The sequence below is a fragment of the Trachurus japonicus genome, chromosome 13, assembly GCF_045865225.1.
Source record: "Trachurus japonicus isolate A0001 chromosome 13, Traja_1.0".
NCBI lineage: Eukaryota > Metazoa > Chordata > Actinopteri > Carangiformes > Carangidae > Trachurus > Trachurus japonicus.
In genome coordinates, this window is record NC_140919.1 from 34,970,503 (window position 1) to 34,987,450 (window position 16,948).

General features: G+C 40.6%; 3 protein-coding genes across 3 annotated transcripts in view; 1 reads left to right on the forward strand and 2 right to left on the reverse strand.

The window, feature by feature from the left end:
• Positions 1-16,948, forward strand: part of paf1 (PAF1 homolog, Paf1/RNA polymerase II complex component) — a 384,753-nt gene that overhangs the window by 229,228 nt on the left and 138,577 nt on the right. The gene's annotated exons all lie outside the window — the stretch shown is intronic.
• pih1d2 (PIH1 domain containing 2) lies at positions 80-3,042 on the reverse strand. Its single transcript, XM_085796171.1, has 5 exons — positions 2,666-3,042; positions 1,366-1,492; positions 965-1,192; positions 558-829; positions 80-404 (listed from the first exon to the last, which is right to left on the reverse strand). Exons 1-5 carry the CDS (start codon positions 2,846-2,848, stop codon positions 270-272), a joined length of 945 nt encoding a protein of 314 aa, XP_085652297.1. The 5' UTR covers positions 2,849-3,042; the 3' UTR covers positions 80-269.
• Positions 3,149-9,893, reverse strand: tmprss5 (transmembrane serine protease 5). Its single transcript, XM_085796202.1, has 13 exons — positions 9,757-9,893; positions 8,822-8,960; positions 8,352-8,432; positions 7,181-7,294; positions 6,676-6,817; positions 6,335-6,448; positions 6,184-6,227; positions 5,843-6,005; positions 5,535-5,719; positions 4,579-4,677; positions 4,341-4,483; positions 4,046-4,198; positions 3,149-3,318 (listed from the first exon to the last, which is right to left on the reverse strand). Exons 1-13 carry the CDS (start codon positions 9,757-9,759, stop codon positions 3,310-3,312), a joined length of 1,389 nt encoding a protein of 462 aa, XP_085652328.1. The 5' UTR covers positions 9,760-9,893; the 3' UTR covers positions 3,149-3,309.

Genomic DNA, 16,948 nt, shown 5'->3' on the forward strand with positions numbered 1-16,948 from the left:
TACACACCTCTACTCATCCGCCCACACGTTAATAAACAAAACCCACAGATTGTCATTAAAGTCAATAATGTTTTTTGGGTTGAGGATTAAATTTGCTGCTGCAGACCAACCCACACAGTGACATAATGTTTCAGAAAAACATTTTAGCTTTGTGAAGGGGTCAGTTCACAGCTCTTTATTGTTTGTTAGCTCAGGTTTCTCATAGTATAATGTGTTTGCAAGGGTTGCTGATCACCCCTTTTTGCTTGTTTCTCCATCAAAGCAGATAATCACAAAACATCTACTTTAAGCTCAAGCCTTCGTTTCTTCTTGTTAAAGATGGCAGAGGCTGTGTCTTCATTTACAGGTTTTGGAAACTCCAGAAGCAAAGAGTAAACATCCTCCACTTCCACCAAGACATCATCCTGCAGATGTGAATACATTCAGAACATTATAAGACTCATAGCAGCAGGAGCAGGTCAGTTATGTATTTTTAATGACATCCAACTATGCATCGACACACATTGGATCCTAAAGTGGTTCATTAAAACTGTTCAAGGGAGTGTGTAGGAGCTAACCTTGGAGATTCTCAGCTGGCACTCTGACACAGAGCGGACCTTTGGCAGATCCACCGTCAGCTCCACGCTGCGAGGAACTCCCGCTGTATCCATTTTCACCTGAAGCTGGTACTCTGGCTTCTGAGGCTGCAGGAAAGTGCTGGAGACGACCTGGATCAAATCCTTTTTGTGCTCCGTAGGTCTAGAGATAATTTGGGCTTCCAGCTCCATGTCTTGTTTCTCTGAACGTAGAGAGCAGATCTGCTGCAAGAGGGCAGCTGGGGTTTGACAGGCTGTGAAGGTGAAGTGCTATAGATGATTAGAAACTGAGTAAGGTGAAAGACAGTACACCTGCAGCTGCAAAGGAAAATAGCTATTACATTAAGGGCTTGTAGCATCTTAACAGGATATGAAACTTCTTGCCCTACCTGTGTCAGGTTGTTTGGGGGTCTTGGACTGCTGAAACCCAAGGCGGCGGTGAAAGTCATCGACACTACCTCTTGGGCTACAGCTGATGGCGGTGTACTGCTGAGATAACCTCACCCCAAGGTGCTGCTGGGCAAAGCTCAGGGCCAGCATATAGACTTCTGATTTTTCTTTCCTACTTTCTTCTAGCACTGCAGGGTGTAAGGCTACATCCAACACAGAATATGAACCTGCAGAGGGAAAACATCCAATTTATTAGCTATTAGCTTGTTCTGAAACCACATAAAGCACCTTTAAATCAACCAGAAATTACTGTGTTGAAGTGTTAAGTGCTGTAAAATGAAACACTAATAACCACCACTCAGCGTGTAACATAAAGTCCAGAGCTGGCTTTGTCTTTTACCTTGACTTTCGTTTGTGACTGTTTCCATTTTTCCTGCACATATAGGTAATGGCTTGCTGGGATCCTGAGGTGCAGGCACACGTTTCCATCTGCATATGTTGATGTACAGCAACCCTTTGCTGGGCTCCTGTTGAGAGCACAGATGTACTGTCTGTAAAAACACTCTCTGCTTCTGACCTACTAATGGACGCAGGTATGACAGATTCATTGTGTGTAGTAAAAGTCAGGTTGTATTTTAAAGAGTAGGCAGTAGAGCTGAAAGGTACAATTTAGTAAATGGGCTGGCAGAAAACTAAATGGGAATAACTTTAATAATAAATCAATGATTTGGGTAGTTTTAAGGGATATTTGCAGCTTTCAGCTTCTCAGAAGTGATTTCTGGTTTTCTGTGCCTCCTGATTGTGAGTGACTATCTTGTCTGTGATTAGAGAAAACAAGACATCTGAACACTGGGCTTTGAGAGCATGTGATGGTTTGATCAGCTAACTCTGGTAAAGATTTGTACCCCCATAGTGTCATGATGTTCATAATGTGTCAGATATGTTTTGAGGATTAAACTGCAAAATGAAAATGACTTCAATATCAACTGGATATTGAGAGGTGTTGTGCTTTACACAAACACAATTTTGTTTCCCTTCCCTTAAACACAATTTGTGAGGTTTTCTTTTTCTTTTTTTGTTGCAGCTGCTGTTCATACGTTGAGGGCCATTGAGATGATAAGGTTCCTATCCATTACACAAAACCACCAGGGAAGCGACTGACTCACTCTGCAGCATCCCCACAATGCCAGAGTCATGAACTATCATTATGATGATCTCATCATCAGGAGGTATGAGATTTGTGTAAATTAGTAGGATGCTTGGAATAACCCTCCTTCCAAATACATTCATAACATGCAAAGGCAGTCAGGACAACAGAGGCTGGTCATATTCTGAATATTGATTTGATTAAGTTCATTTGTGTTCACTTTAATATGTGACCTATATGCTACAATGTATTTATTATTTTTGAAAGCATTCTCACCAGAGCGATAGATATAACATCTATCGCTCTGATTCTCACTACAATAATTTGCTGTAGCTAATGCACAGGAGGTGATGTGACAGTAAAACAAGGCAACATGAGCAAAATGTTGAAAACGCAGCTCTGACGGGTCACACAGTGTGGTGCTACACCTGTAAGTGCACACCTGGTCCTGATTAACTGCACGTACACGTGTCTTCCCACTTACGCTCAGTGTTTGTCGCGATAACTAAATCCACAAGTTAACACGCCGCTGCTACGTAACACGATAACTTACCAGGATTTCAGTGCACAGGCATGCGTGGAGTTCAGGCGGTGCCATCAACTCGGCCCCTTCCTCCATCTGTTTCTGGATGAAGCTGCGGTAGGCTGCGGGGTCGTGTTCAGACATGTCGTCCAGCATGGACCAGAACTGGCTCACCTGCTGTAAGACACCTGCTGCACCGTCGCTCCGGGACATTTTAAGGTAAATGTCTTCTTACTTTGAGGTTAACCAGCCGCTAGCTAGCTTAGTTAGCTCTCTAAGTACCAGATGAACTCTGAATATTAGTTTAAATGTCTAGTTTTAAAAGGAACACAACGAATAGTATCACCACACAATTTTCACAAACTACTACCATAGACCACTACTAGGTAACTGTTGTCCGTTGCTATGGAGACTTGATGAGCGGAAGTGGTACACACGCCACCTGGCGGGAAAAGTGGAGAACTCACAGCTCAAGAAGCACACGACACAGTTTTAAAAGAGGCATAATTTATATTCAGTACATGGAAAATATAACGTAAAAATGCATTTCGATGTCTCTAGTCTGTCTTTGTGTATACATCATATAACGGACACTAAAAGTATTAACTGTAATTTTCAAATGCGTCAAACAATAATATCAGTATGATCGTCTGCTTGATGTGCTTCATGAGGTCTCAGTAACTCTGCAAAGAGAAAGGGTCATTATTAGCAGTGGGTGTAAAAACTGTAATCATACACAGTGCAGTTTAAAATATTTGACCACATTTCTGATGAATTTAGGCCTCTCTCATAAGACATGTTTTTTTATTCATGAAATGGTAGGCTAAAGAGAGAATAAGAACCATTTTGCTTTATAAAGTAGCTTAATTTAAGCAGAAGACCAGAAGCATTATCAGCAAAATTGAAAGTAGCTCAGTCAAGTAAATTATAGTGTTATTGGATTTGTTTTGATATTGATGCATCATTTCTACTGTTGTTAGCAGCATTTTAATGTCGATCAATGTGATGCTAAATTGAACTACTTTACATTCTGCTGGGTAGCCTAGTCTAGAGCTGCAATAAATTAATCAATTGAAAGAAATGTAATCTTAAACAGTTGTAATCAGTTTATCATTTCCCTCTTTTTTTTCTTTTTTCTTTCTGTTAAATGAAAATATTTCCTATTCTTGTCTGATTGGGAATTATATTTGCAGGAAATATGGTTAGCCTATTTAAAGAAGAAATATTGGTTAGTTGTGGGTCTAGTCTATTGACCTGAAGTGCAGTAAATATACAGTATTACTTTCCAGTGAAGTGTTGTAATTATTGAAAAATAAAAATAAATATTTAAATATAGCACTGTACCTCTGCACTGCACAAATATTTGGTTTATTTCTACCACACAATTTCTAAAAAAAAAAGTCTGTAAACCTCCATCATGTCGTAGATCCAGCCCAAGAATTCAGCCACTTTGGTGTAAACGCCAGGGTGATTGGGCTCAGCACATCCTGTTCCCCAGCTGACGACCCCTACCAGCCTCCACGCGTTTTCATCCTGGCAAACAAGCGGGCCCCCGCTATCCCCCTAGAGAGGTAAACACAGATGCACTTCATTATAGAGTGACCCAGGTTTCAATGTGCCTGCAGTTCATCCCAAGCAAATCACAAAAAGGAGGATGAATCTATGAAACGCCTCTGCAACTTATTCTTCAAAACATGCACCTGACCTGACATGCATCCACTTTTCCCTCTGTGTATCCGGCACAAAGCATCCGTGATGTGATCTCTCCGTTGTACATGCAGGAGCTGTTACACTTCTTTGTGCTTATTATGGGAACTAGTGCCTCTTTCAGGGTGTCAGGTGAGTGAACTGAGAGAGAAAAAATACATTTAAGGCTGCGCTGTCAGTACACTTGGTAAACTCTGATGTAAATTTGTTTTTCAAGCGCTGCAGTAGCATCTTACCACCATCAGGCTGTGTGTATCCCCATCCAGAGATCCAGCACTGTGTACCTCCTGGAAGATCATAGTCATACTGAGGCAAACAGACGGGCCTTATTGTATCTGGTTAGAGGGAAAACATGCAATTGATTTAAATTAATTCCAGCAGGCAAGAACTAACAAGTAGACTGTTTGGAATAAACAATGAACATTTCTTTTTCTTATTAAGGCTTTTCCCAGTGCTTTATTTGAGAGACATGCTACACTTTTTCTCCTGTTGTGGTTTTTGCCTTGTAATTGGCTCCCTTAGGTTTATCTAGGTTTCTGGATATGGTCGGGTTCTTGTTAAGTAGGTCCCTAAATGTCTGCCTTCACTAAGAAATACATTTTGTTTAATACTACCTCGCCTGTATGTTCGAGCTTCTCTGTACCCTCAGTGATGGAAAGTCTGACACTAGGAGGCTGTTTTAATGTCCATCTGCAGGGGAAATGTGTCTTTGTGCTCACCTGAAATCTCAGTTTAAGAAGTTTGTTAATGACGATACGGACGGTAATCGTGGTCCTGTACAGTATGTAACTTTCAGTGTAATGTAGAAATGAGAAACACTCAGTTTAATGTTTCCTTTTTTTAAGTAATGGGGCTTTTTTGAGATAAAACTATTTCAGACACAGACTATGGAGGGTAAGGCTTCGATTTAAAATATGCCTTCAGGAAAGCACTCTTTTTAGGTTGAATGCCTACCTTATAGAACTGGCTGTTGAGCTCATAGTGTATAATTGTTCAGTATAACAAAATGTGGGATACCGCTCTATATAATTCCTTTATTTGCTAAAATGGTTAAGCACATGAAAGTAAAATAAACTGATTAAACTGACACCATAGCATTGACATTGTTTGGATACTCATGGCCTTTTTGGAGGGCTGCTATGTCCACCCTTATGTTTTCATGCAAACCACGCGAGCAGTCTCCCAGCCTGACCTGAGAAATTCAGTGGAGTCCGTAGTTTCATCAGGGCGATATCACTGTCGTGGCTTCTGTGGTTGTAGTTCTTGTTGTAGATGATCTTCTCCACTGCATACCCTGTGTGCTGAGCCATTTTTGCCGAGCTTCGGGTGACAATGCCAGCATAGACCACCCAGCTGGAAACCTGAGGCAGTCTGTAGCTGGTGTTTGAAATGAGAAAATAAGAGACCTGTCATGCGTCCAGTGAAATGCAACTGATTATTCTCCTTCATCAAGGCTGTAACCTCTGACCTTTAATGCTATAGTGAGGTAGGCGGTCTTACTTGTGCACACAATGGGCAGCTGTTACTACCCACTGACTGGTGATGATGGAGCCTCCACAGGTGTGACGGTTGCTGTAGTAGAGGCTGACCTGCCAGGGCCACCTGCCCAGTGTAGCTTCAACTCCCCCGATTATCCTGGGCAACTTCGCTCGTGTCCCACACTCTATACAGAGATCCATTCATCAAGAAGTGGAATTGGATTGTTCAGAAAGCGCTGCAGCAAGTGCCACCAATCACTCTCTCCGCTGCTGATCTAAAGCCTTTTCTAAAAAACACGAAGGAACTACAGGGCTGTGTGTTGGGTGCAAAGTCAAACACAAAGTTAAGTTTAATTTGCTCACCAAAACATTGCAAAGCGATAACCTTCCCTGTGATACAGCTCCCCCTAAATGAAAATAAATTGGGTAACTAATGATGCATAATTAATTTGTTAGTAGCCACAATTTTCTCTGCTTCATTATGAGTATGATGTCCTCAGACAAATTGCCTTACCTGAATTGCCACATATTTTCCAGACTGCTCTTGTGTTCTGAGGTAATTTGTATAAAGCCATCTGTATGGTTTGGCCCAATATCAGTTAGATTCACTCCTTTATGCTTGGTCAGTCTGGTCAGGGAACACATGCAAAATGGGTGGGAGTGAGTATTAAGATAATTCAGACTCACAAGGTGTGAAGCAGGATTGCAAATGAGGTATTAACAGATCATAAATAAGCTGAGCCTTCAGCCTCAGCAAAGCAGGCCAAGATTAAACTATAAGTTAGTGAGTGGGAGCTCCAGTCTCAGTCAATGTTAAAGGCTGAGGTGGTGTGGGATCCTGTCAGGAGTGCGAACCTCAGATAACCCAGCTGTCTGCAGACCAGCGTTCCCAGCGATGAGTTCCACCTCTCGTAGCACACCGGCAGCCAGGTGGGCAGCTTCCCCAGCTGGATCTCCAGGAGGGAGTTCTCTGGGCTGATTCTGTAAAACACTGAACCTGATTGATTGAAAATCCCTCCAGAGACAAGCTCTCAGTCAACAGTAAATGAATGAGCCTCCTCTATGAGTGGGAAATGATTAGCAAAAACACAAGTATCTATGCTAATGTAGTCAATACAAACACATCATTATGTGCAAGGTTTTCATGTCAGTCAGTGGGCATCTCTCAGGAATGAACAAGAAGCAGCTATTGAATGATAATGATACTGTTCAACTGATAATCACTACAGAGATGAACTATGACCTGGTATGATGAAACCCTTAGTAACAAGTAAACACAGAATCCTTCTCTGATTGTTAATTCAAAACACAGTGAAACGCCTGTCTCCAACAAACACCACAGAGAGAAGGGAACACAGACCTTTCCTGGCGTCAGAGATGGCAATGTCCTCTGTCACGTTGCAGAAAGATGTCTCTTTTGTGTCCCCAAGTCCCACTGGACTTTGGGAGGAAGAAGGCCTGAGCAGAAGTTTGACTGTAGTATAGACAAAGTTGTTCAGTTTTTTTTAATGGCAGCAAAAACATGTTGTTTACAAAGGTAAACTCTGTCTTGTAGTGCAACAATAACGTATTACAATGCAGATGAGGAAGGTATTTTTGTAATGTTGCCAGAGATGCTGTTGGCCAGAGAGAAGCTCTCTGAAAAAAGACATGATGATTATTATGATTTTGCTGCAAAATTCTCCTCAAGGGAGAAATCAGTTAAAAAAAAAAAAAAACTGAAGCTGCACATAGCCTACTGACAAAAATACATATCCTGACTGAGTCCTTAATGCTGGTCCTGCCCCATTTACTGTGTCTAGATTGATGTTAATATGTAGCTAGTAGAGTGCTCCATTTGATGAATCCAAGGACATGGCTCTTTAACAGTCTGATTAACAAATTTTGAGGCTACCCATAAAACTGCACCCTCATTTTTGGGTTTTGGATTTTTGGTGATATTATCTGAATTATGCTGCACCCTGTTTAAAATTTACCAGAGTTGAAGTGGGAATAATGAATGAAGGTTTAAACACTTAAGTCCTTAATGGTATTGCAAGACCGGCATATAGCCATTTTCAGGCAAGAATGACAGGCAAAATATAAGTCAATATTGCCTTAATGACATTTAGGTTTCAACAAATAAAAGTTGCACGGAAATGTTGGAAATACTTTTAAACTGCTGTTTCTTTTATATAGTTTGTCCACCAGAGAGCACCGACACGTTTAAATGCCCCACTCAGTTTATGTTTTAATGTTAAAAAAATCGTTTAAACGACTTTTTGCATTTCCAGTGTTTTTATGATGTTTTGTAGATCGATCAGTCAAGGGAATAACTGCAGGATTAATAATGAAAAGTGTTGGTTGCAGCCTCATATAAAATATCTAAAACTTTTTAAATGCTGATATGGTATTAGCTTTAGTAGTCCAGGAGGAGTTGAGCTTTACTGGGTAGTAGCTGTAGCTGTAACTTGACATTTTGAACATTCATTTCCAGTTCCTGATTACTTTTATGCTCATTTGGTGATTCTTTCTTAGACACAGTGACTCACCCAGAAACCAGACACCTACAGCTAAGCCTCCCAGGAGCCCAACTGCACACACTGCTGCCAGCAGCCTCACCAGCCTGTGAGCTAAAGCAACAGTTAGGACGGGAGTTAATGACTTCTGATACAAAAGTGAGTTTAGAAGAATTATTAAATATCTGTTTAATACACATATAGCACAGAGACACACATCATTGAGACAACATTGAATAAACTCTGTTCTGTACATGTACAACACTGGAGAGATCAAAAGAAAATTTACACAGAAAGAAAGTGCTGCTTTGCTGGACTTCTTATCACCACACTGCAGATTCAGTTTGGTTTGATTCAGTGTATAAGTCTTAATTAGGCTTGTTCTTTACATGTAGAGCAGTGTGTGTTTAACAGCTCTATTGTTTTTTAGTACTAATGAAGCAAGATTGCAGTTGTAGCCTGAGGTTTGCTGCCCATTAGGGTGGTGCAGTGCAGGAGCTTACCGTGAGTTGTAGAATGAATCCCTTTTAACCAGCCCTGCACCCTCTTGGCCTCCTCCTCTCCTGCCGTTTTTTCTGAGTGAAAAGGATGACTGACGGCCGTCGGGTTCTCAATCACTGATAATGTGTCTCCATCTAGACTCTATAAGAATTACAACAGGCAGGTCCTGAGCTGTACACGAGGCCCAGACCTCATGTACAGCTTCTCCCTGTGAGATAAAGTTCAAACACGCTTCTCTGTGACAAATGGTACCTGCAACTATCTGTTCCTCAACTACCTGTCAGGCTCTGTCAGGTTTAATTAGAAGCACTGTAATCCTGGATATTAGCTGCCACTGACCAGTCCAGATGTATGGAGTTGTCGGTGTGCACAGGTGTGCGAGTCATATGTCTCCTCACTAAGGAAAGTATGAAGCCCTGCCATGTCTTTTTTATGTCTTAAACAACACATTGTAATCATTAAAACATTGCCTGTTCTCTTTTTCAATTTTAAAGGTGTCATCAAGCTCCAACATGTTTTTGTAAGCAACATGTTGAGTGTTATAACAGATGTAATTCAAATTATACAATTTAGCAAATTTCATCAAATAATTACATCTGCTTGATATTGTTGTTGCATTTGAGTATAGTTACTGTAGAGATACGTTAGCTTCACTGTACAGTAATTAGCATATGTTGAATATAGGTGTAGGAGCAGGAGCAGACATTCCCCACAGCTGTACAGCATAGACCATTACATGCACATGAATTATTTAAAAAACATAAGGCAATGTGACACAAACAAGTGTAATTCAGGTTTTAAGTGCGTACTACATATGTAAACAGCATCTGTTTCTGTAAATTGTGAGGGTACAAGTGAAGGTGAACATATGAGAGGTGGTGTTGTCAGGATTGTATACATTAGCGAAGTGGAGAGTATATTTAGTCCCTTTTCCTACCATGTTTTCCTTGCGTACAGTCCTAAGGAAATGGCAGTGGTGTCCGTGCTCATCTGTAGGCCTGTGCTGGAGGTAGAGAGGTCTGTCCCGCGCGCAGTTGATGCACCATTTAACAGAATGCAACTCTGGATTTTCCCTTCACAAAGAGACAATGAGGTCAGCAGTGGAGCAGAGAATGAGGCTGTTGTTTGCCTGGGGGTCATGGGGCCTGTGGAAGCAAGCTGAACCAGGTCTTTGTAGGGGGGAGCATCTCCAGAGATACTGCCAAGCTGACTATTGATAGGACACCAGGCGGGTTGCTAGGTAACACTTTTTACCTGTGCCAAAAGATTGTCCATTTTCACCTGAGACACCTTATTACCTGACAGTTTGTAGGTTCTGAGAAAAGGTCATTATTGCAGATTGTTGAAAAGTCTCACATCATGTCAATCCCCATCATGTGGAATCCAAAGCTATCATCTCTCAGCACTCAAGAACAAAATGAAGTCTGCTCTGTCTGCCCGCTGACAGATGACTTTCTCCTCTCTTCACTCTTTTAACGAATTCACACTCAGTTTTTGACAATATTGTTATTCTGTAGCTGAAATACATTCTCTGTTTTCCAAGTACAGTAGAAAAGGTGGCATGTGAACGGCTTCAAGAACAAATCATCAAGTCTAAAAAAAGCTTTAAAAAAAAGAATTAAAAAAAAGTAATTACTTAGTCAAGCCAAGTAAATCTTTATTGTCCCCAAATGGGCAATCTTTGTTACAGCCTATAAGACCAAAGACACAACAGACAACAACAGCACAGACAACAACAACGATAGCACTGCATAGTTCGCAGGCAAAGCATCAAAGCCACAATGAAATCGGCACAAAGAAACACACTCTTGTGTCACATTGCAATAACAGCACTGCCATCTCCATATAACTAAAATACATCAACAGAGTAACAATAATATTATTGTTGACCAGCGGCATAACATCGAAATCAACAATTTTCCATCAGCTAAAGTCGCAAAATTACATAAGTAAACACATTTGTTTCGTGTGTGTGTGTGTGTGTGTGTGACTACCTCCTTTTCCCTGCATAGCGGAGGGTGGTGGCTATTGGGTTGAATTAGTATTTGTATCTGTCGGTCTCGTCTGAGGGGGGGATGACCTGAAACTCCTCATGAAGAGCTAGGGTGAGAGTGGTCTGACAGAGAGGAATTTCCCTCTTCACCACCTGACTATTGTACAAATCAGACCGATTGCTCTGCTGGACACCAATGATTTCACTGTTGATGGTCACTTTTTTTGACAGAGCAGTCTAGTGTTCAAACCAACAGATGAAAGACATTGACTGAACTGATTTGATGTAAGGTTTATTAAAAAAGGTCATCAGGGTTTTATCAACAGGAAATTTAGCAAGTTTCTTTTAACAGAAATGTCACTGCCCCGACCTATTTTACAAATCATGTCTGTTATCTTCAAACGTGAGCTTATTGTCTGTGATAGAATTGAGATTTGTAACTGACAACAGATTACACCTCTTGGCCATCAATGACAGGGCGCCGAATTGCAGGAGCATGTTATCTAAGGTCAATACACATGTCCTTTGTCTTCTTACACCATTTTAAAAAATAATCAATCACAGGGCCGTGGCTAGATTCATCATCATGGAGGAAACTAACAATAACTGTGTCGTCTGCGAACTTCAAGATGTATCTGTTTGTGAGCTGGCTCCTGGCTATTTACTTAGACGAGGATGCTGAGAAAGAAAATGGAGAGAAAAACAGGGTTTGATCTCTTAGAGATATGAGATTAAAACCTGTCCTCATTTAATTTCCTGAAAGATACATTGGAAAATCTAATGGAGAAGAGATTGTTAGTTTGATCCTTTTTAGCTGAAAGGAACATTTGATGCAAAAGTTATTAATGCATCTCCCTATGCATGTTGTGGGATTAGCAAGAGTCCAGGTGAAGGGAACAACTGCCAGGAAGAAAATTCCTCCTCCTCTGACTGCCAAGTCGAATCCAAGAAATGGCCCAGATCTGTTTGGCTCATCTAACAGGTGTCATATGGAATTATTTGGAAATCAAACACAGAGTAATGAGCATTGCATCAGTGGTGTAAATTGGATGTGATGGAGCAACAGCTGAAATTCGTATCAGCAGGGTTGTAAGGTTAATACAGTTTGAAAATATTAGCTCTGTTGTGTTGTTTCTGCTGCAGAGGCAAACAGAAGAGAGAGGAGCACATAGCTGCTGTTTCATAAGGATTTTCATGTCTCCCTCTTCTGGTGAAACTTGGGTCATTTTCAGGGCTGTGTGGTGATGTTTGATTGTGTCATATTTCATGTTACAGTCAAATGATTAGTTGATTAATCAACAGACAACAATTAAAAAACAATTTTGATAACTGACTTATATCAAGAAAATATGCTAAATGTTGCCTTCTTAAATAAGAGGATTGATGGTGCTGTAATTTGTTTTGTATCACTGTAACTTAATCTTAAAATCTTAATTAGATATCCACATATAGTTGATCTGACTTAATCAGGAATTTGAATATAAATGGGGCTTTTTAGAAATTTTGATGAACATTACATATGGAAAAATTAATTTAAAAAATTGATGGATATAACCTGTAGCAATAGCCATGTTAAACCTAACAGGTGTCTGAAATGAATCTGATATAAATGGTGCAGAGAATACTGGAAATATTTTTGTATAACCATACAATTTAACACCATAAACTGAATCCTCTGAAGTGACCATGGTGCCTTTTTAAAATAGAAAACATAACAATACCAGCTGAATTCAGACTTAACAGCAGGACTATTCTATAGGACTGCATTAATGGTAGTATTTCATAAGAAACAACCATAGAAACTATCTGGGCCAGTAAACTGTCAAGATCACTAAAGTTAATATACTGAATCTTAATGACTGACTGATGAGAAGTGGCTCATGTTCACCTTTTGATCAGACATTTAAGTTCATGAGTAAATCTTTTCAACGTGACTACAACAATAACAATCTGTCACCATGCACAGAGGTGGGGCGGGGCCCAGATGCCCCAGTGTGACCCATATTCATTCATTTATTCATGTCCCACGGTGTGCGGCTCCACTGTGAAGAGGCTGGCTGCAGCCCAGTTTGGAGCCGTATCTACCTCTCTCTTCTCCGAGGGGGGAAACGCTCTCCATGTTTGGTGCTGTGAGATTCGATCAGCTCCACTCTTATCTCAGCCATTAGTATGTGTGCCGCTCTCAGTGTCCAGACCTTGAACATCACATGCGGTCTCTCTCAGCCCCCTGTCAGAAATCCCACCAAAGGTTCTAAGTGAACAGAACAGAGGGAAGCGTCTTTTTAACATTTGCCCAGCGTTTGCCTCGACAGGTTTTTGTCAAAGTCCGCCCCACCGAGGCATTTAAAACCGATTCAGCGGTGTGTGGACCGCCATGAGAGTTGTACCATTGATACACGCGGCCGTGACCTCTCAGCAGAGATGGGCATTATGGGTTGGAGAGCCCACAGATGTAGGCAGGGCAGAGTGGAGCCTGTTAAACACACGCAGCAATTGCCTTGGTGGATGTTTTTTTTATGTGACACACACACCCACAGGCTTATCTCATGAGCTCAAGTACCCCGCCACCTGTCATGTTTCATGTGTGTTCCTCTAAACTGGTTTTAATTTGGAGCTTGTACAAAGAAACAAATCAACATTTTGGGAAATGATTCTCTTTCTTGTTTTAAGTTGGATGAGTAGAACGACACTGCCCTCAGATCTGTCGGCTAAAGAGAAGAGCGTTTGCTTGGCTGAGCATAAAGACCAGTAACAACAGGGTGAAACAGCTCATCTGGCTATGGGGAGTTGTTTTACCTCTGATATGGCCAGGCAGTGTGTCCCCTTTCCAGTCTTTATGCTCACCTAACTGTCTCCTGCTGCAGATTTGACACTGGTATTGATCTTCAAATCTAACTCTCTCCCCCAAAATATCAAACTTTTCCTTAAACATGATGTTGTGTCCCAGAATTGACTATATTAGGCTTGGGACTAGTTTTTAAAAATTCATAATGTCAGGGTTGGGAGTCTCGGCCTAATCAAAGCTAGGGTCTACTCACTTGACTGACAGATCCTTCAATAAGACAGACAATGTAATGTGCTAAATTTAAGCAACTTATATGTTTAAATATTTAAAGTTATGATTTATGATTTATTTATTTTTGCATCATTAACATTAAATTCTCATTTTACTCAAGTTATACAGTAGTATACTGAGTATTACTGAATTATCAGAAGAAATTCGAAAACCTGTCATTCGTTTCAATTACCACACACATGTATGCATAAACAACCCCAGCCTCTGCAGAAATATCAGGACAGAATGAAAGGCGAGAGAAAAGAGGAGAAAATTGAATTTGTCCAATTTTTTGAGATATTACTTTACTTTTGATTCAGACTTGGATAGTTTTGCTGTTTAAAGTGTGTCATGACATCCTCCAGCCAACTCAGGAGTAAATGATTGAATTTTTGTACCTGAGGAGAATCCGTCGCCGAGCCAATGATGTGGAAAGAGCATCAACTACTGTTTGGTTAGCTCGCCCTAATATAGCTGTCAAATGGTCAGGATCAATAACTATACCACCTACACATGAGAGGGTACTGAATACCCCCTGCCCAAACGTCTCTCTGCTGCAGACAGGTCCAAAATACAAGACTACAGGTAAAACACTTATTTTGATGAAGAAGCTAAAGTCTTACATTGTATGAACATCTGTACAAGAAATTACAATGTTAAGAAACTTTCTCAAGAGGTTGTCGCTCCATTGTGTTTGCAGTGTCATGACACAATCATGTGTTAAGAGTTAAAACCCTGTGTAAGCTGTCCAGGTCATGATGCAGCACAGGCTGAGGGCACAAGTCACTGATGTGTACCTCAGCACAGAGTCACACACACTCAGAAACACACTCGGCACTCAGACAGACTGCCAGGTTCCCTCTCAGTGATTGAATAGTTGTGCTGCTCTGCTGGCTGCCAGTGAGCTCTGCCTTCTGTGGAGCAGTAAATCCTCTGAGCTCCAGCTATGCAGACTGCAGTCTCCTCCAAGTCAGCCACGGTAGCATACTGCCCTCTTGTGGTAGGTTTAAATGCTTTCAGCCAAGGTCCATTGAGGATATGTCAAAGTTAAAGATGGATTCACTTTTTGTGTAAACGTTCGGCAACCCAATGTTCATCTTTCATACAGAGTGTGTGATAATAACTTTGTCCTACAGACTTTTTCCTCAAACATTGTTAATGTGTTGTATTTACTGGTGAGGTGGCACACCTGATGAAAAGTGGAAATGAATCATGTGAGGAATAGCTTGTTTTATAGATTGACTGCATGGGTTGGACAGTTTGTGGTTTTTATAGTTCAAGTCTTTGACAACTATTTTAATGTGGACATTATGCTATTCAGCATATTGTAATTACATGGTACACTGGTGGTGACAGGTCTAAGCATGAGTATGGCCTCATAGGCACTAAATGGTATGCAGTTGTGTCTGTATTGAAAGCGGCAGGATGAATAAATAGCTGTCATGTATGTGTTTGTGTCTTGTCTTGTAGAGGCTAATGATAGTGAGGGTGGGTAAGAGCAGAGCTGCTCCCCACCAGATGGTGGGTAATGTGGTTTGCTTTAGCTGCCCACCACGCTCACTCTAATTAAACAGAGGAGATTACATTAACACCAGCTCCCACTCAATCTGCTCCTCCACTGAGCGTGGCCTTGGACTGAAGGCAGGGCTGATATTGGAGGTGGTGGTGGGGGGGGGGTTACAGAGGTGATTGTCATTTTAGACAGAATCAAAATGACTTATTTGCATCAAAGCTAAATTAATTTCTTATTAAGGACTCCAAAGTTAGAGAGAGTAAAAAAAAAAAAAGAGATGTTTCCGACCATATGGTTGGGTGAATTGAAAAAATTAGCACCTTTCCACACTTTTTTTGCAGCCCCTGTTTACTCTGTATGTCCTAGAGCAAGGAATTCAAACTCCATCTGCTGCTGCATGACAGTAAATTGACCATAAAGATCTCAGGTTATGACAGACCCAAAGAATCCTGCAAATATGAAGTCACAGAACAATTCACTGATTGAGCAATGAACACTTAAGCAAATTATAAGCAGGGCAGTAATTGGACAATAAAAAAAGATTATGCCATTAAGAATTTAAAAATGAATAAATCAATCTGTTGCTAAACAGCTAAGCAGATAATGGATGGTGTAAATTAATTTGACAATGCATTTTCCCACAGGGAAATTAATACTTGATTTTACAGATAAACAATAGCTGCTTTTTAAAAGGAAATTAATCTGGGTTTTTTTCCTCTGAAATTGCAGTTGAATGTTTTTTTTTCTGTCCCATTTGCTGACTCTTTTAGCTTTGATGAAAGACTCTCTCTGAATCCTTGGATTGTCACGACTTTGCTTAAATGCTGTGTTATCAGAGAGGAGCTCTCAGTAGCTATGACCTGAATGTGTTGATGCTGCATGTAGCTGTGAAATAGAAAGAAAAAGAATAATTAAGAATAATGTCCTGTTTGTTTGCACCACTAACAAGTTCACAAGTTTCACTCCAGTACCCTCCACCTCACCCCAAATTAAGCTTATGTCGTTGGTTCCCAACATTTGTTTTCCAATCTTATTTCATACATCCATAAGTTGTGAGCTCCACAAACAAACTGTCTTTTTTTCTTCTTTCATGCTGTTTCAAGTTTATCATCTTGAAAACCTTCACATGACCCTAGAAGCACTGATTCATGTTGTGTGTTCAAGACTGGTGAGGTTGACCCAGTCAATTTACAGAATCTCCTTTCGGGCATCAGCAGTGCCAGTGTTTAAATGTTTGTTTTCCCAATGACATTTACACACATCTTCACAATGTTTGCGCTGTTGTTCAGTGGACATGAGTTTAGTGGAAAGACATGAAGAGAGTTAACATGTTGTAGCTAAAATAAAGCCTAAATTATTACTGTGGTGAAATGAGTGAGCTGAAAAAACCCAGAGCACTAGAAAACAAGAGAGCATGATCATTGTAGGAAAAGTCTGTAAACACTGCAGCCTGGAATGTAGCTGAAGGGTTTGAAGTCATATACAGTAGCCAGGAAATAGATTACACAATAAAACATTCAGTATTCTCAGAGGGCACTCAGACTTTATGGGAAAACGACAAGGTTAGA

What these genes read in the sequence shown, in the direction of transcription:
- tmprss5 (XM_085796202.1), bottom strand. An exon ending in GACTCCACTGAATTTCTCAG is followed by an intron (nt 4,678 to 5,534) that starts GTCAGGCTGGGA and finishes CCCTCTAACCAG; the next exon opens with ATACAATAAGGCCCGTCTGT. An exon ending in GAAAAGTGGATGCATGTCAG is followed by an intron (nt 4,199 to 4,340) that starts GTCAGGTGCATG and finishes TTACCTCTCTAG; the next exon opens with GGGGATAGCGGGGGCCCGCT.
- pih1d2 (XM_085796171.1), bottom strand. Translation starts at nt 2,848, where the DNA reads ATGTCCCGGAGCGACGGTGCAGCAGGTGTCTTACAGCAGGTGAGCCAG. An exon ending in GCCTGTGCACTGAAATCCTG is followed by an intron (nt 1,493 to 2,665) that starts GTAAGTTATCGT and finishes TGCTCTCAACAG; the next exon opens with GAGCCCAGCAAAGGGTTGCT. An exon ending in AGTCACAAACGAAAGTCAAG is followed by an intron (nt 1,193 to 1,365) that starts GTAAAAGACAAA and finishes TTCCCTCTGCAG; the next exon opens with GTTCATATTCTGTGTTGGAT.